This window comes from Hyposmocoma kahamanoa, unplaced genomic scaffold, assembly GCF_003589595.1.
Source record: "Hyposmocoma kahamanoa isolate Upper Pololo Valley unplaced genomic scaffold, ASM358959v1 66, whole genome shotgun sequence".
NCBI lineage: Eukaryota > Metazoa > Arthropoda > Insecta > Lepidoptera > Cosmopterigidae > Hyposmocoma > Hyposmocoma kahamanoa.
The window spans coordinates 13,264,100-13,291,549 of NW_020653854.1; the positions used below are offsets into that span (position 1 = coordinate 13,264,100).

At 33.2% G+C, this 27,450-nt stretch overlaps 2 protein-coding genes across 8 annotated transcripts in view; both read right to left on the reverse strand.

Annotated features, from left to right (window-relative positions):
* Positions 1-21,104, reverse strand: part of LOC113231641 (fatty-acid amide hydrolase 2-A-like) — a 44,388-nt gene extending 23,284 nt beyond the window's left edge. For 4 of the 5 annotated variants that reach the window (XM_026466063.1, XM_026466062.1, XM_026466065.1 and 1 more), the window contains exons 1-3: positions 18,352-18,494; positions 2,618-2,786; positions 692-917 (exon numbers count right to left, since the gene is read on the reverse strand). In XM_026466063.1, the coding sequence (XP_026321848.1) occupies positions 692-917; positions 2,618-2,786; positions 18,352-18,353 (397 nt within the window). In that variant the 5' untranslated portion in view covers positions 18,354-18,494. Of the gene's footprint in view, positions 1-691; positions 918-2,617; positions 2,787-18,351; positions 18,495-20,986 lie in introns of those variants that run through there. The other variant, XM_026466064.1, reaches the window with a different exon arrangement.
* Positions 21,105-24,315: 3,211 nt separating this feature from the next.
* Positions 24,316-27,450, reverse strand: part of LOC113231739 (myc box-dependent-interacting protein 1) — a 55,328-nt gene continuing 52,193 nt past the window's right edge. The window contains exons 7-8 of one of the 3 annotated variants that reach the window (XM_026466234.1): positions 27,220-27,362; positions 24,316-26,637 (exon numbers count right to left, since the gene is read on the reverse strand). In XM_026466234.1, the coding sequence (XP_026322019.1) occupies positions 26,557-26,637; positions 27,220-27,362 (224 nt within the window). In that variant the 3' untranslated portion in view covers positions 24,316-26,556. The remainder of the gene's footprint in view (positions 26,638-27,219; positions 27,363-27,450) is intronic. The other 2 variants (XM_026466233.1, XM_026466232.1) reach the window with 2 other exon arrangements.

Consider the following 27,450-nt stretch of genomic DNA (forward strand, 5'->3'; position numbering starts at 1 on the left):
GAAAATTTTGTCGTCGTTGTAGCGAAACACTTATTTTGAATTAAGCGTTATTATGTCAATAGCGTACTGTTTTTCCTTAACAAGTCCGTGGACTACAGTATTGATAAAAGTTTTGCTTTGTATATGCTTGGCATCGTCAACCAAGGGCTTGATCAGTGCAAGTGAAAGTGCTTTTGAAGAAATAATTTGGTTAATACGACCAAATTATTTCGTAACGCGATATTTACAAAAAAATATTTTTATTAATATAAAATTACACGACTCGTTAAAAAGACGAGAGAACAAAGCATACCTATTGCACATTAGGTCACTCAACCGCTCACCCACCCCTAACCCACCCCCAACCCAACCCCAACCCACCTCCTAAACCACTCCCAAACTCGCCCCTAACCCCCCAACCCAAACACTAACCCATCCCCTAATCCACCCCCTAACCCACCCCCTATGCCCTATAAATTTATCATAATTGTCAGTTTTAATTGTTAATTGTTAATCAAAAACATTGAAAAAATTGAAAATTGATTAATTGTTAATTGCGGTTCTCGAAACTAACAATTGATCAATAATTGCTGTTTCGCAATTGACAATTAATTAATTGTCAATCTTTAATTGCCAGAACAATTAAATTTTGCCCAACACTGAGTGTAACCACGTAGAATGCAAAATATTGATTTAAATAATACCTACTCACCAGCAAGAGAACAACTTTCCTTCACGCTAAAAGGCACTCCAAGCAATGGTTTATTTTTCACCAGCAAATCCAAGGTCCCATGTTGTTTAGCGTCGGCAATTTGTCGGTCCACAGACTTAGCCTCTTCAAGGGCCGCGCGATACCGTTCTTCCACTACGGCGTTCAAATATGGATTCACTTCTTTAACACGATCGACGTATATCGATACTAGCTTTTCACTAGTTATCTGATAAAGAAGACAATTGATTAAGTCAGCAAAGGGAAGTTATAGCTCAAGTTGAGAGCCGGCGGAATAACTTGCATTATAAACTATATACTAGGGTACAATTGTTCAAATATGAACGAGAATTTATTTTTAGGTTAGGAGATAAGCATTATCTTATATGAACGTGCATGAAAAATGATGTATAGGTACATTAGAGAACATAAATGTTAAAGTGCTAAAGGCAATACGATTATTAGTAGGTATGTATGTTACCTTTAAGGTTATGATGTCACAAACAATTTTTTTTATCTTTCCGTTTCTTTCTAACTACTGAATTCTAAATTTTTTGCTATCGATAAACATTTAATTTGAAGTATTTGCAACGGATTTTTCCTATATTATCGAGTACCTGATAGTTCCGAGGAATACAACCAGAACACCTTGATAATTTGTAGGTATCATCATCAATGTAAGTATACGTGTGTACGTACTAGTTTAATTATGCTATGAAACTCTCCCGGAAGGCATTTCGTCGACCTGCCGAAATTAGCTTAGCTTAGAACGACGGAAAGTCTGATAATCAAATTTCCGACTTTCGTTCGGGTTTGCTTTGGAGCAAAGCTAAACCATGGTGCACATTTTTTTTATGAAAAAATGGTTTGAAATGGTTTCAGGGTTTAATTTCGGCGTACTAATTCGTATTAACATTCTTTAGGTATTTCAAAACCATTGAATAATCGTGAAAATGTTTTTGAAAGGTTCATGAAACTCTCTAGCTCTCTAGCCCAACACAAGTAGAGCCAACAGCTTGCTCAGCTTACAACTTACCGCAAGCGACATAAGCGACATACTTACGCAAATTCAATTTAAATCTGACGTGTAAAGAGCCAGCTGTTCATAGTTTTGTGATTGTCGCATGTTACCTGTGATAATACTTTTACCATAGATGCGACGCCGACGTGTGCGCCTGTAGTGAAATAGGTAAGTCCATGCAGTCCTACATATTCTATAGGTACGTACGTAATTGTATGTCCAGATACACTCGTGGGAAATAATTTCGAGACGACTGTTGAATTTGGTAAGATATTTAACAACTCGAGTAGTAATGGAGCTAGTAGTAATGCAAACACGTTGGAGGTTTATGTTTATAAAATGTATGGTCAAATTAATTATCATTATCATAAATATATTTATAAATATAAGGAGGCCCCTAAATTAAGTATTTAAGACCGTGTAGTCTCTGCAAAAATAGGTCTGTAATAACATGGTAATAACAGGCACGCTACCGGTAATGTAAAATAAAAATAACTACCTATTTTATATTTGCATTTAAAGTTATTTTATTTCAAATTAATCATATCTTTGGCCATCATCATCACATCACATCTATAAGTCAAAAACACTCATTACATGCCTATAACATAAACATATATATGAAATCTTTAATTTTATACAGCTTTTCTAAATTAGTTCACCATAGTGGTAGCGGTAGATTTAATTTCGTAAAGCAATACGATTCTCAGTAGAAGAGAATTCTACTATTAAAGACACCTATGACGTGCGTGTATGGCATCGTTCCATTCTTCTAACCTAATGTAGCTTGGTAGAGATTGCTATTTAGCAATAAGCCGACATTTCCCACCATATTTTGTATTGTTGCTGCTATATTGTCTCCGTGTGTGCGATAAAGTGTATTTACTGTAATTATTAAAAAATGTTACCTCTCCATCTCTGATAGCAGCAGCCAATTCCGTGGCGCTTTTAAGTAACAGCGGCGACGGCGGTGGCGGCAGCGACCCTTGGTGTCTTCCACGCCACCAAAACAATGGCGCCAGTAGGAGATTCAGCAATCGGAGGATGATGCCCATCAATCGCACCCCCACCTCCATCCTGACACGGAATTTAACGTTACACCAAGACCATAATTAAAAAAAATTATGTCAAGTTGAGTATATTATGTACAAGTAAATTTAATTTCAATTCACTGAGAATAGGAACACAAAAAATTTTACATGACAGATCGCATGAGAATGTCAAAGCTGTCGTCTTTGACTTTTTTATGATCAAAGGCTTCGGAGAAGATCGTCACCAATTATTTCAGAATCGTCACTGACAGGAAGAACTATTTGTTTCGAACTTTGTGTTGTAACAATAAAACTTAATATATTCTGTAGTGTATAATTTCCTATCCAACGACGGCATTGTCCGTCACGATGGTTCCCTAGGGAAATCTGGCTCTGTCTATGGGGACCCTTACACAATTATCAAGTGGAGAAAGTCTGGTAATACTCGACGTTTTACTTTGAAAGTACAATTATCAAATGGAGAAAGCCTTCGTAATACTCGACTTTTTACTTTGAACGTACAGTGATGATAAGTTCATAAATGATCCAGTTCAGGACTACTCTACCTTTTGTAAGATGCAAAGTAAGATAGTTAAAGGTCTTTCGTCATTAGAAGTAGGTATCAGTGCCTAATTTATGTTAGATCTGAGAAATTGTGCCTTTCGAACACGTGATCCGTTCGACTTATATTGTTGGCAACATTTCAAGTTTGAATCTCTAACCAATATCATTAAACGTGGTATGCTTTTATAATGTGGCAACACTGTACTGTATTTTAAAAGTCTGATGCAAGCGATTCATTGCAAATACAATTTAAATAACTTTTATATATTAAGTGTATTTCTTTTACTTTTTCTATGAATTTGGGAATTCCAATGGCAGAACATTATAAATAGTATTATATTACGTGTTCCGTGCAACTTCCGTATGATAGCTGATGCTGATATTCATAAATATGAAATGAGTCCACACAATACGCGCCGAACCTGAGGACGTCATAATCTTAGTCGCTTGAAGATGGGAGTCAAATCTATTCGCTGATAATAAGATAAGATATTAATTCACTCTCACTCTCACAAAAGTGAGGTTTATGTAATTACAGATTGGCTATTATTTAAGTTAACGTACAAGTCAAGTACCATTAAGCAACAGTGTGGAGTCCATACTAGGTAAATATACCTGTGTTACAGATCTCCAGGCTTCCACCCTTTTCCAATTAGTTTTTTTCAAATAAATGTAAATACGCTATACAGTAAACAAATGTGGTGACGAGTTGAAAAATTGATGACGCACAACGAGTAGCAACAAAGAAATCTTAATAATTTATTTAGATCTATATTTGTGTATGTCTATACGTCATACATGAATTTCTATTAGCGGAAAAGCGTGACGTCATAAATACGTAAATTTCGTTAAAAAACATTAATCTATATACCATAGACATCAAAAGCGGCATAACTCGATTGCAAAGAGGTAACTTTTTGATAAAAAGCGAGTTGCGACCGACCAGAGTATTTAAATTGTTCTGGAAGGGTAGGTAAGGTATATCCCCCGCATTCATAAGTCTAAAAGGGAATATAATTTATCGATTGGTAGCTAATTCTAGTATCCTTGAGAGTGGGCTCTACATATTCTTGACGTATTGAATTATATTATATGACCGTAGATGCTTAACGATTTAGTGTGACATTTAGCACTCACGTGTAAATATTGAAATAACACAAAGTTATGCTCTTTTACAAATCACTGTTGAATGTGTATACCAAAGACCAACAAATTGTTCACTACACAGGAACAAAGCTTTGAGATTTGGGTTTCTGATTTCTCGATATATTTTTTTTCTCGACTTTCAGGATTCCCGAGCCCAATTTTCCGGGTTTCTCGAGTCGTTCGAGATTTATTTAAAAACCCTAAAAAATCATCTTAGTCAACTACATACATAAATAAAAACAAACAAAATTTATAATAAAATGAAACATGTTTATTTATTTATGGGATCAACGTTATTATTATTAAATCAACCAAGCTTAACCACATAATTCTTGGGAACATTTATAAATAATCAACATTTATCCATTATTCTCAACTAAACAAAATAAAACAAATCACATTACAAACAAATAAGTATTACAAATAATGACGTGTCTTATGAAAAAATTACAAAACGAATCAACAAAAAGACCTCATACCACAAGAAGTTAATGTCTCTGTATCTTCTAATGCATTCAAAGAAATGTTGCGAATACGTAACAGACGTCTAACAAGACCAGTTGTGCTCGAGCCTTTTATTGATATCTGTTTAGGACATATAAGGCATGCATGCCACGTTTAAAAAAATCTTTGTTCTTCGTGAAATATTTCCAAACTATGGACTTTTCCATTGTCTGCAAAGATTTACAAGTCAATTTCTTAATAATTTAAAAACGTCATTTGGTTTGTCAAGTTCTCGGGGATATTTTTCTCGTCTTGAAGTTGGTCAGACTTCCCGGGATTTCTCGAGTCGAGAAATCTCGAGTAGAAACCCTATTTGAGATCGATCGCTAGGAATTGAAAACTTTTCGATGTAATTATATTTCGTCGCTTCATTCTCGATATAATATTTAACCAGGTAGTTTCCTTAACTTGCTAGGCAACACCGCACGGTTTTTAGAGAAAAAAAATGTTTTGACGTTGACACACCCTACCAGGCATCTACCGCCATTTTCTATCCTCATTCCTTTTTCGTGCGTGGCAAGAAGCACACCTCCACAGCTGCGTTAAAATGTTAAAGCGAACAAACTTAGAAAAAATCGAATATTATAAAAGTAAACTGAAATACTTGGAAAATACAGATGCCAAACGTCGTCGGCGTTATAGGATCATTATATCATCGGACACTGATCAAGGTAAGATTTTTCTTACGCTCATAAATAATGAAAATAAAAAAATGAAAATATTCATTTTTATCATATATAGTACTACTTGCTACTTCCGCAATTATAATAAATGTTCGCTTTCATACATCTCAAGTGTGAATCTAACCTATATAAAATAAAACATCGGGTAAACTGCGAATTATCCCCGATAACCAAATCGAACATGGGTGGATGAAAATCCGAACAGATATATTAATATGTGCATTTTACATGATTTATAATAAAACTGCCTTGTAGTTAACCGCGAGTTAAACACGATAATGAAATCGACTGCGAGTTGATTTTAATTTGAACAGTATTAGTACCTACGTGCTAATAAGTAACGTATACTTTTTAAATTAAACTACGTCGGAGTTAACTGCGAGTTAACCACTACAATGAAATCGACTGCGAGTCGATTTTAATTTGAACAATATTAGTTCTTACATGCTAATAAGCAAAGAATTTTTTAAATAAAATTACGTCGGGGTTAACTGCAAGTTAACCACGATAATGAAATCAACTGCGAGTCGCTTTTAATTTGAACAATATTAGTTCTTACATGCTAATAACCAAATATTTTTTTAAATACAAATACGTCGGGGTTAACTGCGAGTTAACCACGATAATGAAATAGACTGCGAGTCGATTATAATTTGAAAAATATCACTTCCTACGTGGTAATAAGTAAAGAATTTTTTAAATAAAATTACGTCGGGGTTAACTGCGAGCTGACCACGATAACGAAATCGACTGCGAGTCGATTTTAATTTGAAAAAGTTAATACCTACGTACTAATAATTAAAGTATATTTTTTAAATAAAATTACGTCGGGGTTAATTGCGAGTTAGCCACGACAACGAAATCGACTGCGAGTCAATTTTAATTGAAATAGTATTAGTATTTACGTGCTAATTAGTAAAGTATATTTTTTCAATAAAATTACGTCGGGGTTAAATGCGAGTTAGCCACGATAACGAAATCGACTGCGAGTCGATTTTGATTCGAACAGTATTAGTATCTACGTCCTAATAAGTCAAGTAATTTTTTTAAATAAAATTACGTCGAGGTTAACTGCGAGTTAACCACGATAATGAAATCAACTGCAAGTCGATTTTAATTTGAGCAATATTAGTACCTACGTGCTAATAAGTAAAGTTAATTTTAAATAAATTACGTCAGGGTTAACCGTGAGTTAACCGTGATAATGAAATCGACCACGAGCCAATTTTAATAATTATATTGTTCTAAGAAAAGTATATGTAAAATAAAATTAAGTTGAGGTTAACCATGAGTTAACTGCGATAAGAAATCAACTACGAGTTATTTCAATTTAAATCCCACATACGTGCAATTAATAAGTATTAACGAAACACGCCGTAGTTAAAACTCAATTATCTATCTAATACAATTCTAATCGTTAATGGTTTTAGGCGACAGCCTCCTGCAAAACCAAAATGCAGCTTTGCCAGCAATACCATTATGTAAACAGGTACCAACACCAGTCTGTAATACCCGGCATTAGTTAACCGTCTGACGACAATAGAAAAAATTGCATATCACAATTATGAATTGGGAGCAATGACAAAGTGCTGTAAAAACATCAATACATTTGTAGTACTTTTTTAGCCCCAAAGCGCAACGGTAGTAGTCGTTTCATATTGAACATAACGTTCTTTAGCAAATTTGTAACAAAAACTCATTTTAAAATGGAGGACTATCGAATTGCCTCAAAATTGATACCTCGCATTGAAAGAGGTGTATTCACTGGCATCACTTTGGACTGTGAATTGGAGGAATTTCTAAATTGTATCGACTATGCACACGTGCCATTGAAATTCCAAGAAATTGCAACACATAACCTTTTTTCGGCACATTGTAAAAGTGATTATTATGAACAAGAACAATAATCAAGAATTTTAATCTTTCTTAGAAATGGTACCAATATTTTTGGCGCCTAGTTTTATTAAAGTATTATACCATTTTGGAATCTTGGTTAGTTGCGTCAATTTTTAAAAATACTTGCCGCAGTGGTGTACATACTTTTTTTTACAAAACAAATAAAAATACAACAACAAGTAAAAATATTTCAAAATTTTAAGGAAAAATAATATTTTGATGGATTTTTGTGTAAAACTGCAGGCATTCTAGGGTTTTTAAGAGTTGTGGTAGACAGCAGTACTACTTAGGTGGCCGTTAAAATTAAAACATCAGAAATATCTGAAAAAATGTGATCGTGGTGATTCAAAATATCATTAAGGGAGTAAATTTTCGAAGAATAACAATTTTTTTATCGTAATTGAAAAAAAAAAAATGAGATAGATTTTTTTTCTTATTTTTCCTCAAGTAGTTATGCGCAGGTCCACCCTCCAGCGCCCGCTTATCGTTGAATTTTGGGACACGCTGTAGAATCTAGCAAGACTAATCCCGAGAGGGAGTTGTCTTCTCGCGCCTTCCAGACCATTGTGAAAAGTTTCGGACAACCCGACATTGATCTTTTTGCATCCCGCACCGATGCCAAATCCGCTATTTTTGTCTCTCGGTTTCAGGAACTAGATGCGTTTGCCATAGATACCTTTACACTTAATCGGAATTATATTTTTTTTTGCTACGCATTCCCACCCTTCTTTTTATTATTGAAATGCATACGCAAAATTATTAATGACCAAGCAAATGGTACTCTTGGTTTTCCATATTGGCCTTCCCAGACATGGTTCCTCCTGCTGCAAAGCCTGCCGGTTTCCGACGTGATATATTTTAACTCAAGCGAATCATTATTAAATCTTATTGCAGGTGGCTTCATCGACTGCACACCAGCCTTACCCTTTCTGCCGTTATCAGCGCCCCCTTCGCCTCCAGCGGAGTCCCACAAGAGGCGATGACTTTACCCTTAGCTTCTCTTTCTTAAAATACAATTAGACAATATAATGTGTCTCTAAAGCTCTGGTGGGAATTTTGCAATAATAACAGTCTGCTTTATCTCTTTATAGTCTGAAACAGGCTCAGACGCCCGCATAAAAAGATTACTTAAGGGCGCATTTAGATTGAAACCCAGTGCACCAAAGTATGGCAATACTTGGAATCCCCAAGTCGTTCTCGCATTAGTTTCAACGTGGTTTCCCAACACAGAACTTCCTCATGAAAAACTTACGAAAAAACATATTTTTTACTTGTTCTTTGTACTGCACACCGCGTACAAATTGGCATTGATTAAAATGAAAAACATACAAATATCAGACATTCCGATTAAAATTGTAATACCTAATTTAATCAAAACATCTGCGCCTGGTAGCGTACAGGCCACATTAAATTTTCCATGTTTTAGAGAGGATATAAGTATTTGCCTTGTCGCAGTTTTCAAACATTATATTTTGGTAACACAAAATAAGCCAACAGGACGCCAGGGAACGCTCTTCTTGACACACAGAGCTCCCCTCAGAGTAGCAACGAGTCAGAACGTGAGCCGATGTGTACGGCAGGTGTTGGATGCGGTGCGGCGGGTGTGGACACAGCAGTTTTCGGCGCGCATAGCACGCGGTACGCCTTCACGCCAGGCACGCGCGCGGCTGATGTGCCGAGCTCATACGCAAGGCTGCGAGTTGGATTCCGACATCTCACATTCTTTACTAGATTTTATAATAGACTAATACTTACTGAAGAGGAACACACGTTCGCAAGAACCATTTGCTTAGAACATAATAAAACGGCAAATTATACTATTCTAAACTAATAATAATCTTTACTTATAAAATTATTATATGATTGTACGATTTAAAAATTGTTATGATTGTGATCTCAGGAGAAAAACCGTTATATGTTCATATCTATATATATTTTTAATAAAAATATAATATAGTTATCGATTAAACCTCTGCTGGTTTTTAATTTACATAAAACCAACTAGAAGCAAAACTGAATACTCTAAAACTCTACCTGGTTAAATATTATATCGAGAATGAAGCGACGAAATATATTAGATGATTAAACGAACTTCTTGAAGTGAAGTTCGATCACTATTATGTGAGTCGCTTCATTCGAAGATATAATCAACACCCTCCCTCCCTTGACATCGTCATATCAGAAGTAAAGATTCTGAAACTCCCAAATAAGTTTTGCTTCCCACTCTAAAAGGAATGAGGATAAAAAATGGCGGTTAAGGCCTGGTGGAGAGTGTCAACGTCAAAACATTTTTTTTTCTTTCTCTAAAAACCGTGCGGTGTTTCCTAGCAAGTTAAGGAAACTACCTGGTTAAATATTATATCTTCGAATGAAGCGACTCACATAATAGTGATTGAACTTCACTTCAAGAAGTTCGTTTTATCATCTATTATACATGTATTTTCTTAAATGCGTAATAAATGGCTAGCATTTTTTTTACATTCTGCGTAATACGTTTTACATTTACCTATGACTAAGAACCATCGTTTATTACCATAACACCGTAACAGCACGGGTATAATACAAAAGGTGTATCTCTGTGTAAACACTTGGTCCAAGGATTTTCGTGGTTTCTAAGAATACTGATTACAAAACCTCAAAGCGTCCGAGACTTACGTGATAAGTGGCTCATACTTATTATACAGTACAGAAAATTAGTGTAACCCTAATTTTAAAGGTTTAGGACGCACTCACCAACTATTTTAAAAAATGAATTTCGTATGAGAATATTTAAAAAAAATAAAGGGTAATTTTCAGGTTAATTTTCTCTATCTAATTACGCTGGCAATTATTATTATTTAAGTATTCGAGTGTATTATACTAAAATATTAAATAATATTTCAGGATACAGCACTCGAATATGAAATATACTTCATGATAATATTCTTGAATATTTAATTAATAAAAATTGCCACCGAAATTAGGTACATAGAGAAAGCTACAGTGAACCGTGACCATGGGACCTGTAAAGGGCCCGAAACGTCGGTTTGTTTGAAATATACGCGATTTAAATCCGGAAAAATAGTTTCATTTCCTAGAGAAAGCTAATCTGAAAATGTAAAAAGTAACGGTGTTAAAATCAATGAAAAAAATAAATTATATACTTTTCTGTGGGATAATGATACCACATAATTATTTTAAATGCGTAAATATTTCGAAAAACTCAATTTGCACTTTACGTTACAAAAAGCTAACTCAAATAATCTCGAATGTTCCAATCTTCATAAACTAAAGAGTAAAAGAATAGTTCAAAGGTGCAGCATATTGATTGGCCGAGGTCGACATCCTTACCAACCCAGACAGTTTGACGGCAGCACATCACTGAAATCAGTTTACAGAGAATGCTCTTTGAAATTGGATAGACAATTTATACCAAAATAATTGTTCCTATATACCCGATATAAGTTATTACGCGGTTATTTACTTGTAAGTAACTAGGCAAGTTATGTAATGACTGGGAAGTGAAAATGTTTCGTATATATTTAAGTACGATGTTTGTTCATGAATTTAGATTTAATTTATTTGTTCCCGTAATTGACTTATTTACAATACACACTTTAGGTATATAGTATCGATTACGTAAGTTATATAGATAAGTGAATATACATTATCACATGATCACATACAACAAAAATATGTGGTTGATTTTTAATAATATTGTATCGGCTTGTGTACTGAAAAATTTGTGTTCTTAGAATTAATGGAGCTCATTATTTTAATTACTGTTAAAAAATCTGGTGTTAAATACAAAAAAGAGAAGATATGAGACGTTACCAATTTCCACTAAGAGGATATCCGTGATCATCAAGTAATTTTACGTTAATGGCGAACATCCTCGTTCTATGTTTGTATTTCGGTACGTTTTAAAATAATCAATTACACTAAGAAACATCGCTTTAGATATTTACCTTAGAGGAGATATGGAGGAGATACAGATTATTTTTGTAAGGTCATTCACTCCATGTAAAATGTTTTTACCTGTACTTCCTGAAATTTCGCTACGTAAATAATAAAAAATTTACTGTCTATTTCAATTTACTAAGTGTGAAAGTTGCAATTGTGAAAAAAATTGTGTTACTTTGAAAAAAAAAAATGACTATCAAAATATCGTCGGTTAAAAGGTAAAACTCACTAATAGCCTAATTGGCCAAAGGGAGATAATTAAGATTTTGTATTTTTTCATTATGAAAAATCACTAAAGGACTGGTATGTATTAAAACATGAAGGACACCACAGACTTACTGAATTTTTCTTGTCATAGATGTTCTTCCCAATAAAGCAAAATTGAAAAAATCTAGTTTTTGAACAAAATGTCACTTAATGAGTTTTACCTTTTAACCGACGATATGCTAAATAAATGCACCCATCGTAGTAAAAAAAGTAAATGTTTATATTGCAGGATCTCGGAGACATTGCGTTTATAAGTTTTTTTAGACTTCTATAGAAATGAATGTCGAGTGAGTTTTATGGAAAAAAATATTTACTATGCACATCAGTACTATGCACACAAAAGTTACAGTCATTATTTGAATTTGAAAATGAAGTAATGTTCTCGTACGAACAATGAAACAAATTGTATTCGCACCTTGTCTCGTGTGTTTGTGTGTAAACAGATGTTTTTATTTTCTAACCAATGCAAACACACAGAAATATACAGTATCTAATTGTTGTTTATCCTGGTTTCTCTCTTCACATGACAGCATTCTGCTCCAACAACAAACACGGTCGTTACAAAAAATATACATTTCTACGTCAAGCACAGCAGGGTTATTTTATAAAAATAAAATAACCAGGTTATTTAAATTATACATAAATAGTTAGGTTATATAAATGATGAAAGCTTATTTATTTAATGTACGTACCTATTGAGTATCATAGTCTGTGTTATACAAATTTATCTATTTGTATCTGGGGTTACCTACCAGTAGTCCGACATCGCATTTTCCAGAAATAACGTTTGCTCGAAATTTCATAACCTCGAAAGTAATTTTGAGAGGAAAATGTTTTTTCTTTTAAACCTAACTTAACCTAACCTAACCGAACCTAATCGTGTCGTTGCGATAAACATTCAACACATCCTGAAAAACAACCGTTTCGTTATAATTCGGTTTTCGGTGTAATGAAAATCCGAACAAGCGTTATTTCGGACAAAAAATTTTCGACTTTGTGATAGGTTACCCTTTTCGGGACGTCAGTGCCATCTATGAGAAAACAAAAAAAAATTCAGACGTTCTGAATTTAAACACTTTTGACACGCATATCCTCAGAGAATGGAAAACATATCGCAGGTACATAGGTGTTATAATAGTATGCATAGTTAGCTACAGCTAATATGATTTTTGGGTGCTACTATTAACACGAAATAACAAAGAAATAAAAATTTCAACCGGTTTCACGAAATTTTTTACTATCGTTACCTACGTTTAGTTTTTGAAAAGGATGTATGCTACATAAATAGGTTTTTAAATTCCTGTAAAAATAAAAATCATGTAATAAATAGTTTGTAGTGTGTTATTTTTCAGTTATAATTATTTTTTAAATTTCTAATTATAGAAATAGAAGTGACACACGATAAGTTAGAGAAGCACACGGGAGTTTTTGTCCCCAAGTTTGAAATACTAAAACGTATTACATAGTAAGTCATGTTTCACGAGAAATGTCCGATTTGAAGTCATTACACAATACTGTGAGACAGGATAAATATTGGTTGACACTCAAAACTGAAATTTCAAAATTCAATATTTCTGAAACCCTGTTTCCGGCATCTGATTTTTCATGTGGTATCATTTATTACTGTAATTAACATATCCGCGTTGAAAAAAATGCGAATATGTAGACTCATCAGCAAAAAAATAGCGAAATCATATTAAAAAATAATAATTGTGACCTAGAGCTCGCCTAGAATAGCGTGTAATTTTTTAATTCTTTCCATTTATGGGACTTTTTGGTAGTTTTGTATTATAACATTAAAAATTGAATGGAAAAACATTAACAGAAATTGAGATAATCTGGTTATATAATTTCTACGCATTTTAATCAATTTTCTAATTTTCTAAAAAACTACGATGTATAGAGCCGGTGGAGTTTTATGAATAATTTTGTTTGAATATTATCTTCGAAAAAGGCACATAAAACGCAGATGTCCGCAACTAAAATAAGTAAAATTACACACTGTGATCGGTAAGACGTGTTTGGATTCATACACTACAATATAACATATTGTACGTAGATTCTAGAGGGTAAATAATTTTTTCATTCGCATCATACGTCTTTTAATTTGGTCGAGTATTACTTATTTAATAGTAATTGTTTCGGACGGAGAACGAGAGTACAGGGCCACTTAATTGAATCATTTACGATTACGAACAAGTGTCATAATATTTATTTACGTAGCTCAGTGGCGTTCGAGATTGGAATTATGTTTTATTTTATGGAGCACTTATTTTTATGATTCCGTGTGCTGTTAAGAGGGTAACAAAGGGAACCTAAGTAAGTTTCGTCGACACTGGTCTTCTTTAAGGTGTTTCGGCCACACGGAAATATCGGGTTTTCGTAATTAAAAAACGAATTAAATTTGTTTTTTATTTGATAATGGAAGGTACCGGTAGTGACCTATAGAGCCCGAAACATGATTGACTAAACTTCGCTCGATAAAAAAATCACAAAGTTCCGCAAAAATTTTCATTACTTTAAAACGTTGATCTACGGAAAAATCAGTTTCATTCAGTTGAAATTTTTTCTCCCGTGTTCCGTAATAGCTACCTTAGGGAACAATCAGTTATTTTACAGTGAGAGAGTATATTTTATTTTTAAAAGGCGAATGTAAACATTCGTGTACAATATCGTGTGATGAGTTTCTATGCGTCTACCTAACATGTTTCAAAGCCACGCAACCACAATATCATTTCGCCCGAAGAACTTTGAACACTAGTGTTAAATTATTTTGTATATTTTAGATTTTCCTGTGCTTATTACATTTCCGATTTAGAATAGTCCCTCCTTAATAAGTCACAGTATGGTGACCATAGATTTAGTATATAGGTACCCATAGATTGGCAATGCAAGTGAAAGAGCGTTAGTATACACGTATTTTAGAGCGAGATGGGTAGATGAGGCCACTTCATTATACGCTATGAGCCTGTATGAACCTAGGATCAGCTGACAACGAAACAAATTTCGTTTATTTTTGAAAAATAATTGGTTTTAAAATGTGAAATAGTGTTAAACGGATTATTAGTCATAGTAGCGTGTTCAGTGCCCGGATGTAACTTATTTAAAAAGGAAAACTCGCAGAATTGTACATTTCACATGTAATTACTATTTAAATTTTTAGCTGTCTAAAAGCACTGCCACAAAAGTATTTTACATAAATATGTCCGTAACTGCCTCCGTGGCCGAACGGTTACCATGCCGGACTGCCATGCAGAGGTCCCAGGTTCAATTCCCGGGTCGGGAGAAATATTTGTATGGCCTACATTTATTTCTCTCGTGAGTTTGGATGTGATTTGTGGTTGTCTACGTGTGTGTCCATGGCACCCGCGACACAGGGTTTCCCTAGTGCGGGGCTATGTTGAGTGTGTACGTTATTATTATTATTAAAATTATACCATTCAAGTGCATTAATAACCCAAACGTATACGAATATCTAATACGTGAATTTCTGAAATTCATAACCCCACTTTCATAGAGATTGACGCAATCGATAATATGATATCGAGATGTCATTAAATGAAAAAAAGAAAGACAAAGGCGTGGCTTGCATACAGCCGAAATCATCTTCATACTTAAAATTATTAAATCAGAAATTTCTGGTTTTAGTACTTTACATTTAATTAATATTGCATTAGTGCATTATTTTTTGTCTACATTAAAACGAAAATTTCTTTTAATAGTGTAGTTGAGGCACCAATTTTTTTTTATGTTAACTATTGTTGTTGATTCAGATTTCCTCAAAACATTGAAGTACGACAGAAATGGCTTATAATGCTAAAGAGAGAAGACTGAGTTCCCAAAAAGTTTTCAAAAATATGCAGCAAACCTTTGAGGAAAAATGCTTTTCCTTTAGAGGCAAGCAAAGAGTAAAGCTACGGTCTGGTTCTGTACCCACATTATTCATAAGTAAGTAAGTCTTATAATTAATGGATTTTTGTGTAGTACTACCCTCGTCAACAACAAATCAGCGATTTGTTGTTGTTAGTTCTGTTCTGTTCCGAAATACGATACTCATATAGGATCACTTATGTCCATCTGTCCGTCTGTCACAGCCAATTTACTCCAAACCTACTGACATGATTATTTTGAAATTTGGTACACATATGCATTTGTGTGACCAAAAAGTGTAACGTAAATTAATTAATTCTGAATTTGAAGTCCTATTGGGAGGGAAAGTTTTCAAGTATATATTTTTTGTAATTTTGAAATATAAATATTTTTAAGTTGTTTAAGAAAATAGACGAAAATTGATCATTCTCCCCTTTATCTTCGAAACTACGGAGCCTAAAGTTTTGAAAAAAATACAGAAATTGTCTTTAAATCTCTCACTATTGTGCGAATAAACCTATATTTGCTGTTGGAATCTATTGGTGAACATATTCTTCAACTACAATGTTAAGTCTGTACGGAAACCTCTCCGCGCGAGTTCAACTCGCACTTGGCCGGTTTTTTAGTTCTATTACTTATCTGCAAATTCACTGCTGTGCTGCACTTCTATGTCATCATATCATACAATAATTATAAAAAATATATTTGTTTGTAGGTTGCGGTCGTCAGCTTGGTTCGTGGCCACCATACTATCGCGCCGCAACTGATCGTGGGTCTTATAACCGTTTTGTAGAGCCATAGTGTTATCTTGGGTGAAAGTCCCCTTGTTTACCTACCATCCTATGGCACTGCCAGGAGGTGATAGTAGCTTTCTTAATTTTGTTGAATCATTAATTAATTAGTTAATTAACGTCTCGGCGTTTTGCGATAAGACATTTTGGTGAATCCGACGAAGTGAAATGCCGGTGTAATATGTTAATCGATATTAAAGTTAAATCAGTGGATGGCGCAACACTATTTATCTTGCACACATGCACATTATACGCACACAGATGTATTTTTGTTTTGGTCTCGTCTCCAATATTTCAGGGCCAATCTATGGATATACTAAATCTATGATGGTGACAATACAATAACACGAAGACTTGTGTAGAACTATTAATCTATGATTTATGAATATTAGAAGACATTGAAAGTATGTCAGTTTAGTTATTTATATGCTACCATGTATAAGTTAGAGAATGGAAAAAATAGGTAGTCAGTAGGTACGTTGGCAGTATAAAAACGTTGTATGTAAGCTGTAAACTTATAAAAATTTATTTACTTTGAAGTGAGTTTGTAAATGTTACTTAATTTTTCTGAACTTACCATAAGACATCGATGCCTTTGGACTATATCGCAGTATTGAAGAATACTACGATTTTGAACTAAGCATACAGCGAAGAGTAGAGCAAGAGAAACTACCTTGGATGAAGCATCCGTTATCTAAATCAAAATAAATTAAGAAAATTTTTTATTCACGATAGTTAATATACGTTCGCTCGCTCTACCCGTCGCTGGATGCTTAGTTCAAAATCGTAGTATTCTTCAATACTGCGATATAGTCCAAAGGCAACGATGTCTTATGGTAAGTTCAGAAAAATTAAGTAACATTTACAAACACACTTCAAAGTAAATAAATTTTTATAAGTTTACAGCTAACATTCCGAAATACCTTCTGCGTTATTTTATAAAGGTAAGGATATAGTACTATCGATAATTCCTTCATCGCTAAATTCTAACTCACGCGCATAAGGTATTTGAAATTGTAATATAGCACGGTTTATGCGTGAAAACGAACTAGCATTTGAAAACGAGAAAATAGACTGTACAGGTTGAATAGGTACCTACTTAATGTCTTCGAAATGAATAGCTATTGATCAATAAATAAATACTAGTGCTATTACATTAGGTATTATAAGGTAGATTTGTAATATGGAAACAATATTTTTATGTTATAAAATAACACTGAATGGAACAAAAGTTTTGTCTGAAACCATATGAATACAAAACAATACGCATTGATTTGTCATTTGTTTATTTTTTCTTTGTAATTGTCCGTGTCATTGCCTTCGTTAAGCAGCTTTGAAATAATCTCAGTACAGAGTCCTAAAAAGACCTACCTCAAAAGTCAATCATACCCCAGTTTGACACCCTTAGTGGTGAAATATTGTCTTCAAATTTAAATAAGACCACTCCTGAGGTACCCTCTTTCCAACAAAAAAAAAAACCATGAGTTATATCTTCGTGTAACATACGTACAAAAAAAATACAGTTCAATTGAGAACCTCCTCCTTTTTTTGAAGTCGGTTAAAAATACGAAACACTTTTCTACTTCGTTGCTTGTTATTTAGCTGCTTTAAATTTTTTATACCTCATTTCGAAGAAAACATAAATGCTCTTTTAAATACGGTTGTCTCTCTTCAAAGTGAGCTAAACATTGTGAACTCTAATTAAATATTTCTTAAAAGTTCACATGTACCGCAAAGTAGTACAAGTACATATTATTTACTCCGCACCTTATTGATTATATAAGTATAATTTTGTTCCAGTTGGAGTAAGCTTATACCTCTATTTACACTACCAAGGCTTACTTACGTACTCGACAATGTTTGTTAATATCTAATATTATGTAGTTAAATAATTGTAATATTATTTATATATAGGTATGTAATGAATTTATTTGAATATTTAACTTACATGCAATCCTAAAGCTACCACCAGAAGCACATTAATTAATGAAATCAGTTGAAAATACGGTTGATGTGTGTTAAAAAGTGACTTCCGAATGATGATTAAAAAAAAACGGAAAATGTATTTCGCGGGCTTTTCACTAACAGCGGGGGCGCGCACTTAGTACGAAGTCTTGTGATGGACTGCGCAAATAACCGTGCAAGTTTTAGTTTGAACAAGTCAGCGATGTGAGCACAAGCTACGTACAGTACATAGTGGTATCTACATTGAAATCGTCAAAAACCTTATACTTTTTCTCTCCGCGAACATGTCTGCACACCGTAGGTTAGGTTGGGCAGGATCCACGTAAGGATGAGTTGGTGCTTAAGTGACTCAGGAAGGTCACTCCTCATGAGCTCCTACAAGAATCAGTAGCTCTTCCAGGCATTCACGATGCGACAACCGATTTCCTTGTCATGCCTGTTTTCAAAGCTCGCTAACTGGTCCGAGAGATATGTATACTCATGAATTTACTATTTCCTTCCTCTCTACCTCAACCCCACGTTGCGTACTATCAGACGTTATCTGCGTTCTACACCGGTTTATCTGAAGTCTAACCTTTAGAAAAACCGCTCCAGAACACTTAATTATTATAGAGCAGTATGAATTACGGACACACCAATGTACGTAAATACATAACTATGTATCTAGAACTACGTAAATCAAATAGTTCTACCTATATGATCAAACATGTATGTATAAATACATATTACTTTTACAAATAAAAAATTGTATGTACATACCTAGCTGGTAAAACAACTGTTATATGGGAAATAATTAAAATTAGTTTTCTTGACTACATATTGGTAGATATATTATGTAATTATTGTAATAATACTGCTGGATGAACCACAAAAAATCAAGTTACAAGTCAAGTGACATTCATAGATAACTGTAGTATGAACCAAATTAGTGAATGCAGAATTAATGAGACATTGTAAATATGTAAATACCCATAGCAACACTTTAGCCGTTTAATTGGCTGATTTTATAAACGAAGTAATAGATTGTTTTGTTTTCATTTACTGTGTTTAATTACGTAATGATGGTTCATTCCCAGTAGTTCCATGTACTCAGTTCCACATGGAAAAATTGTAACCCAAAAGTTTCAAGCAGGGAACTGGTGGGAATAAATTTAATGTTTTTATCTCTATTCGTGTGCACGAAGGTCATCAAGGTTGCTTGCAAATTATTTTGGAAAAAAATTGTAATTTATTTCCTATAAGAAAGGTATAGAGCCCAATAAAAATATGGTGATAAAAGAAAAAAAGCTTAAGTAAATGTTAAAAATTAAACTTTTTTTTTTTATTAAAACTGAATGGAATGTTTTCATTCATGATGCAAGATCACTACCTTGTATTATGAATGAAAAGATTCATCACTATGCATAAACATTCATAATATGTTATATGAGTTTGTAATTAGTAATGCAGATTAGTTATATAGTGACCCACAGACCTCTCATTATCTGAAATGACATCAACTTGGAACATTAAAATGTTGTATTGTAATCAGTTCAAATAGGGTCATTCATGTAATCATGAATTCGCAAATTTGTCTTGAAAAAGGTCACAAAATTGAAATTGCAAATAATTTTTATTCACAGCATTGATATATTATATCAAAGATCACCTCAGCATAACATCTTGCTAATACTATAAACTAAGGTTTCAGTTTAATTTATATAATATGTCCTAGTAGCATAGCTCCTTGTGAAAGAGTTGGTCCAGGGAAATAATGCCACCTTACTTATTTCTGCTGCCAAGCAGTAATGCTCACATTACTGTGTTCCAGTTTGGAAGGGTAAGGGTGCTGGTGAAATTACAGGCGTATGAGACTTGTCAACTTATGTCTCAGGGTGAATAACGGGCGCAGTGACAGTGCTCTTAAGATCTTTGCAATTTAAAGCTCTGAGTGGCACTGCAGCTGTCATGGATAGGTATTTTGCTTACCACCAAGCACAACTTGTTCATCCCGTCACTTGACATGATAAAAAAATTCACTGATTAAATTTACTAAAACAAATAATAAACAATAAAATTTAAATAGGTAGGTATCCAACTTTAATTAGTTCTGTAATGAATTTGTTATTGGGTATACATATTTTTATATACCACACTAATTTTTCACAGTTTTATTGGTTCTCCATACAAACTTTAATTCCCTATTTCATCCCCTGCAAGTTATTTCTGTGACAAAAAGTAAGCCTATGTCTTTCTCGTATATCCCATCTATCACAAACCAAAAATAATCAAAATTGCAGCATTTCAGGCGTGAAAATGTAACACAGGATTATAATATTCAGATTTCAGGATAAGAACCACCAAACAAATGAAAATATAAAATTTATAGTAAATATTATTATAAATTAACCACACATAAAAATTAAAAGAAAAATAAAAACAAAACTTACAAAATATTTCACCATTTTTTCAGCCCTTATTTTTGCTGTATCTGTATCAATAAAAGAAAAACAAAATTAATAAGAATGGATAAATTTATTCCATCAAATCACCAGTCTTTGTTTACCTACCTTATTTAATCCTATTTCCTAAATTGTAAAACATAGGTATCTACTATCTTATTTAAATAATTTACTTACCTTACGAACTCTCTGTTGTGTTCAATTAATTAACAATTATTATTGTATTGAAAAATGTAACAGGTATCACTCATAATATAATTAAACACGTTTCCCCAAATATGGGGCAAATACACTTGAAAATAAGAAAAAAAGCACTATTCAACAAGTTCTTGTACTATTTATTAAATGTTACAGCAGTTGTTCAGGATTTATTTAATTTTATTTCGGAAAAACACAAACACCACCAACAGAAACAGATCAATCAAAATTTCACGTTCCGTTTTACTCTTCCCGGCAACATACAGAGAGGATACAGAGTACTAAAGCGCAGGCGTTTATAGAAACGTATCGATATCAAGACCACAGACTATCGCACATCAAGACATCAAGACTCAAGTAATAAGTTCGTAAGGAACTTCAAACTTTTTGAGGATAATTTACTTTTACCCATATGGTTGAGACATGTAGCTAGTTTGCTATCTTTTAATATTAAGGACGCTGTTATAGAAAAAATATAATACAGTCCCACGACAATGCTCCTACTTTAAGTAGCAACAGTATACTTTTTACTAACCATAATTTAAACTAAAAAACACGACAACAGAAAAGTCTAATCGTTTCTATGTAGTACATCAAAATATTCAAGGCTTTTCTGGCAAAACATTAGAAATAAGTCTTTTTTGCACGATATTTCCGTTGACGTGTTTTGTGTTACAGAGCACTGGCTGAAAGACTACGAAGCAATTAACAACATAGAAAATTATGTAATAGTCAGTTCGTTCATAAGAAAGAGTTTAAGTAGAGGCGGATCCATGATTATTATTAAACGTAACTTAAAATTTAAAGAGCGTAAGGATATCACAGATCTTTCTACTGAACGAACTATTGAGATTTCATGTGTGGAATTGGATCAGTTTGTCGTCTTATGTGTATACAGGCCCCCCCCTGCTAATTTTAACGAGTTTGAATTAATTATGGAAGACAGTTTAAAGCGGATTTTTCCAACAAAAAAAAAGGTAGTAATATGTGGAGATTTCAATGTAAACCTGTTGGAAAACTGTTCTACATCTGTAAGACTCATTAATTTATTAAAAAGTTTTAACTTGATTAATCTTTTCTTAGAACCAACTCGCATCACTGCCTCCTCCTCTACTTGTGTTGATAACATCTTTTGTAACACAGACGCAGTGTCTAAATCAATAATAAATTGCTTAAGATCAGACCATAGTGGCCAATTGGCTTCTTTTAATTGTAAAATGAGCAAGAAGGTAGACCAATTTCTCTGCAGACCGATTACCACAGAACGAATCATTAGATTTCAAAATAATATCGGCAATAGTTTAAATTCCCTACCCCATATACCGGAGGTTCCAAATACTTTATATAGCACGATATTTGGCTTAATTAAAAATGAATTTGATAATATATTTAAATCGAAAACATTAACTTTCCATAGAGAGACTAAATTCAACGACTGGGCAACAATAGGTACCTATTCATAAGAGTAGGTTTCGTTTGTATGAGCTATAATGCTATGAATGAACATGATGCTATGAAAACTTATAATACTAATTCCAATTTCATAGAATATGTTAGAATTTATTCAAAAATATTTAAAAAAGTATGTGTAGCTGTTAAGGTTAAGTTTCACAGCGACAAAATTAGACAATCGATAAATAAATCTAAAACTACTTGGAGCATAATAAACAAAGAGTCAGGCAGGGTTAAACAATACGATAGAGATATAGTTTTAGAATTAGACAGTAAACTTATAAAATCTAAAGATAAAGTAGCCCAAGCTTTTGAATCGTTCTTTTCGGAAATTGCTGTGAACACTACAGAATCATTAAATTCCTCCCCTTCACTTGCTATTGATCTCCTAAAGGAAAATGTTAACGTTTGTGGCAGTTTATTTAATTTCCGTCATGTTAATTCACAAGACATCATAAAAGCTTTTAAATCAATACATGTTAAAAAAACTGAAGATATCTGGGGCATATCAACTAAAGTTATAGACTCAGTTATTGATCTTATTTCCCCACATTTAGCTGTAGCTTTCAACGGGTGCGTTGACGAAGGTGTTTTTCCCGATTTAATGAAATACAGCAAGGTTATTCCCTTATTTAAAAGCGGTAGGAAAGTTGATCCTAGCAACTATAGGCCCATTTCAATTTTACCAGCTTTAAGTAAAATATTCGAAATGGTTATGCTGACTCAATTACTGTCCTATTTCGGTAGGAATCATATTTTTCATAGTGAACAATACGGGTTTACTAGTGGTAGATCACATCTTTGATGCCTGGGAAAGGTCCCAGAACGCTATTGGTATTTTCTGTGACCTCTCAAAAGCATTTGATTGCGTTGATCATATTACTCTTATTAGGAAGCTGGAACATTACGGTGTAAATGGCAAGGCGTCGAAACTTGTCTCGTCATATCTCAACGGTAGAATTCAGAAAGTAGACATAAATGGTGTAACTTCTTTGGGAAAGACGACATGGCTCCAGAATCCACACAAATTTGATTCAAAGTGTATTCCATAGCATTTAAATTTATTTGAAAAGAGCAATCCCTAGAGTTTCTTGCTCGTTCTTCTCAGGGAGGTCAGCGTAGTGAACGAGCAGTAGCTTAAATGTGACGATTTTAAGTGACACAACAAAACATTTTATTCGCAATTGTAAAAATTGTACAAGTCCTAACAAATTTATAAATTAATGTGTAACCCGTGTTATATTTCTATGGGAACAACATAATAAAGGTTCCGAAAAACAAATAAAATTCCAGGGAAGTATGACTAAATCAAAGCACTAGAAATCATACTCAAGTCCTTGCCATTAGGGTCGTATTTCCAGTGCTTGAAATCGTACTCAAATTCTGACTTGACCATTGAGTAGAGTTCTGAATACGACTCTGAGGCTCAATTTATAATGCGGCGGAACGGAATGGAAGTGAATGTTTGTAACGATATTGACATTAATTAATGAATTTTACGGTCAATTGTGTAACACATAAACTAGAATGATTTTGGTTCGTATCTAGTTTCTACGTTCACAATTGACCATAACGTTTATTATGTTATGTACAATATCGTTACAAAAATTTTTTCGGAACTTTCAGCATTTCCTTCGGTTACTTTCGTATTTTTATTTGCACAAAAGGTTTCGTAGCTTATATAGTAAATAACGCGGTAATACATGAACAAGTAAATAAGCTTATTCACATATTGCCAATAAGCTCATTTACTTTTCCGAGCTTTTAAGGAAGGAGAATAAATAAAAGAAATTCATTGTGAGAAACATTTTATTCGCAGTTGTAAAAACTGTACAAGTCCTAACAAACTTATAAATTAATATCTATTATGGACCTTCGCATGGCACTGCTGATATGAAGCCACAATTTTCGTGTCCGATGTACAGTTAGCAACACAACTAAATACATCACCTATACAAATACCCACAGAGTGATGTCTTTAGCTATGTTTGTAGGTGTACTCTAAGACTACGTTGCAACTTGCTTTGTCAACATTTTCTACAAAAAACATCAGTCAATTTGTAATGGATAATGTTTTCAAAAACTTTAGTTGGTGTTTGAAATATAATTTCCAAAAATCACTTAATCTATATTTTGAGTAGATTTAAAAGTACTTGGTATCTATTAATCTGATGATTATATAACATGAAAGATTTTAAGAATGACAAAGAAAAAAATGTTGGAAAAATCGAATAATCAATATAATGTAGAACACACATTTCACTCTCTCCTTATTCCTAAGAATGGGGCAAAAATGTATAAACTATGTACACTTCTAAGCACCGTTTTTGACACGTGGTAATATCAATTCGTTTCTGGGCACGGACTGACACGATCATTTCATGTAAGTGTCGTTTCACAATTAAAATATTGTTCTTAAATGTCTTACATAATATTATATTTTTCTCATTCAACAGTTTCAACAATTTTAATTACAAAACGACTACCTACTTGCAGTTAATCAAAAGCAATCTTAAAATAAAGATAATCAAGTTAGTTGGTTCTCTAAAATGGTTAAAAACAAAACATAATTCTACTTATATTGTAGTTTACGGTTTCATACGACATAAATATTTTCCGTACTAGCTAGACAATAAATCGTATTAACAAATAAAATAAAAGGATCAACAAAAATTAATAAAATCATTTTATATACATTAAAATTATATAAACGTTTACTTGTTACAATGTGGTAAGATGTAAATGTCACACAAACTATTTCAAATTAAACAGTATGAAGTTAAGGGAATTCCTATGACGCCACGAGCAGACGCTTTAAACACACTCAACTGTCTGGTTGTCTAAACTATTCGATTCCATTAAATACCAAATGCAACCCAAAACATCATATAAAATGCAACGTGTAGATGGAAATGTTCTGCTGTATATTAATAGCTTTAATTGCGTAAGTGTTTTTGTTTCAAGAAATGTAATTTTTGACACATAACATTTGAAATGTTTCAGATTAAGTCAATAATATAGGGAGAACACGAAATTGACAGAAATATTAATAATATAAAACACTGTTACACACACATACATATATAGTTTTACTACTTTTGTTCACAATGTTACACACTTTTAAAATAAATTGTTTCTTTTATAATTTAAGGTCACTTCTCATTTAGACATGTTTCTAAAATTTCCGTTTGCATTTTATAATCATTATTGTTTATCGTCAAATAAAAAAAAATGACTAAATAGTAAAAATATTTGATAAACTTGTCAAAATTTTAATAATTGTTAGCGTTAATAATAAGTTGTAATAAATAAAGAAATGATAATAATTTTTTTAACCCTACACCGTACGTATAGTGACTAAATGATCTTATTTATATGTATGATATATACAAAAAATGTTACAAATCATCATAATTGTTAAATAAAACGGGTATTGTATTAATCCGTAATTCGTTGTGATACAACATAAGTAATAAATAATAGATTTCTTTAATATTCAACAATTAAAACTAGAGATTTTTTTTTGAAGTGTTAGGAGCATACTAAATGGTCAGATTGATCAAAAATATTGAGTTAATTATTTTAGTCAAGACACATAAGAGGAAGACTGACTATTTTTTAGAAATTGCATCGTATTTGCATTTTAATACAGTCAAAGCATTTACCAGTTTTATAGCATGCTCAAAACGCTTCAGACAGTTCGTTCTCTACTCTACCGCTGAGTTTCTTCACTCACACACAGGAAACTCAATGGACAGTAGTTAACAACTCACGCCGACGTTTATGATGGTTTCCATGGAAATAGTAATTTATATTTTGTAATATACGTTTCTAAAGTTTTATATCTGTAATCAAGCTAATTCTGCCCAACGTGTGTATTTCTTAGAATGAAAATCTAGAATCAGGAAATCAAAGTAGTATTCACATAAACATTTATTCTGACCGCTTGTTTACATCGAAAGAGATGCGAAAAGTAAGATTATCTTTACAATAAGCTATGATCCTGATATCCATGAAAACCAACCACATTACCGTCGCCGCTCACTACAAGTAAAACCGAGCGTGCTTGAGCTAGGCAGAAAGGGTGCTCCGACGCCTCAAATGGGCCGTGTAAAGTTCGCCGGGAACATGCCTTTCTCATTGGTCGACTCTTTGATGCCCATTAGCCAACCTTCCTCCTGGAATACGAAATTAAACATTAATAAAATTGAGGAATTATAAGTAACATTAAGTGTTTAGTTAGTACTCTCTACTGTAACGCCAGTGGAGCACTAGCATTACAATATTGTACATATAGGTCCACGCATGAGTTTAGATTAATATGTACGTGAAAATTATGTATGGGATTTTTGCTATTCGGCCGGATACCGAAAATTAAATGAATTATAAATTCAAAAAAAAATCTACCAAGTACTAGTGAAATAAACAATGACTTATTTCTTTATAACCATAAAAATTAATATAGTTTTGTGTTTCATTGTATTAAACTATTTATCATAACTGAATAAGTGTCAATAAGTAGTACTTCTCGTGGCAATTTTCATACGTACATTAATCAAGCCGAATTTTCGGCTATTCGACGACGCTCTGGGCCGAATATGGTATTCGTTGCAACACCAGTTTTAAGTATCATCATGGTCAATCACACTATAGAGGTGAAGTTAAACAATACAATATTACTACATTTTGTCCCGAATGCTACTGAACAGAATGTCGGTCATCTCAGGATACACAAAATATTAGAAATAATTAGAACGAACCTGTTCTTCAGGATCATCATATTCGACGACGCGTATGATGTCGCCGACTTCGAAGGACAGCTCGTCAGAATCCTCGCGTGTGTAACGATACGTAGCACGTACACGGTACAGTGTGCCTGGTGGTAGTCCTGCTAGTGTTGCCCCTGCAGATATTAAATTTTGGCGCGTTAGTAACTTCAAATCATTTTATAATATTACCTTTTTTACGCATATAATGTAGGAAAGATTATC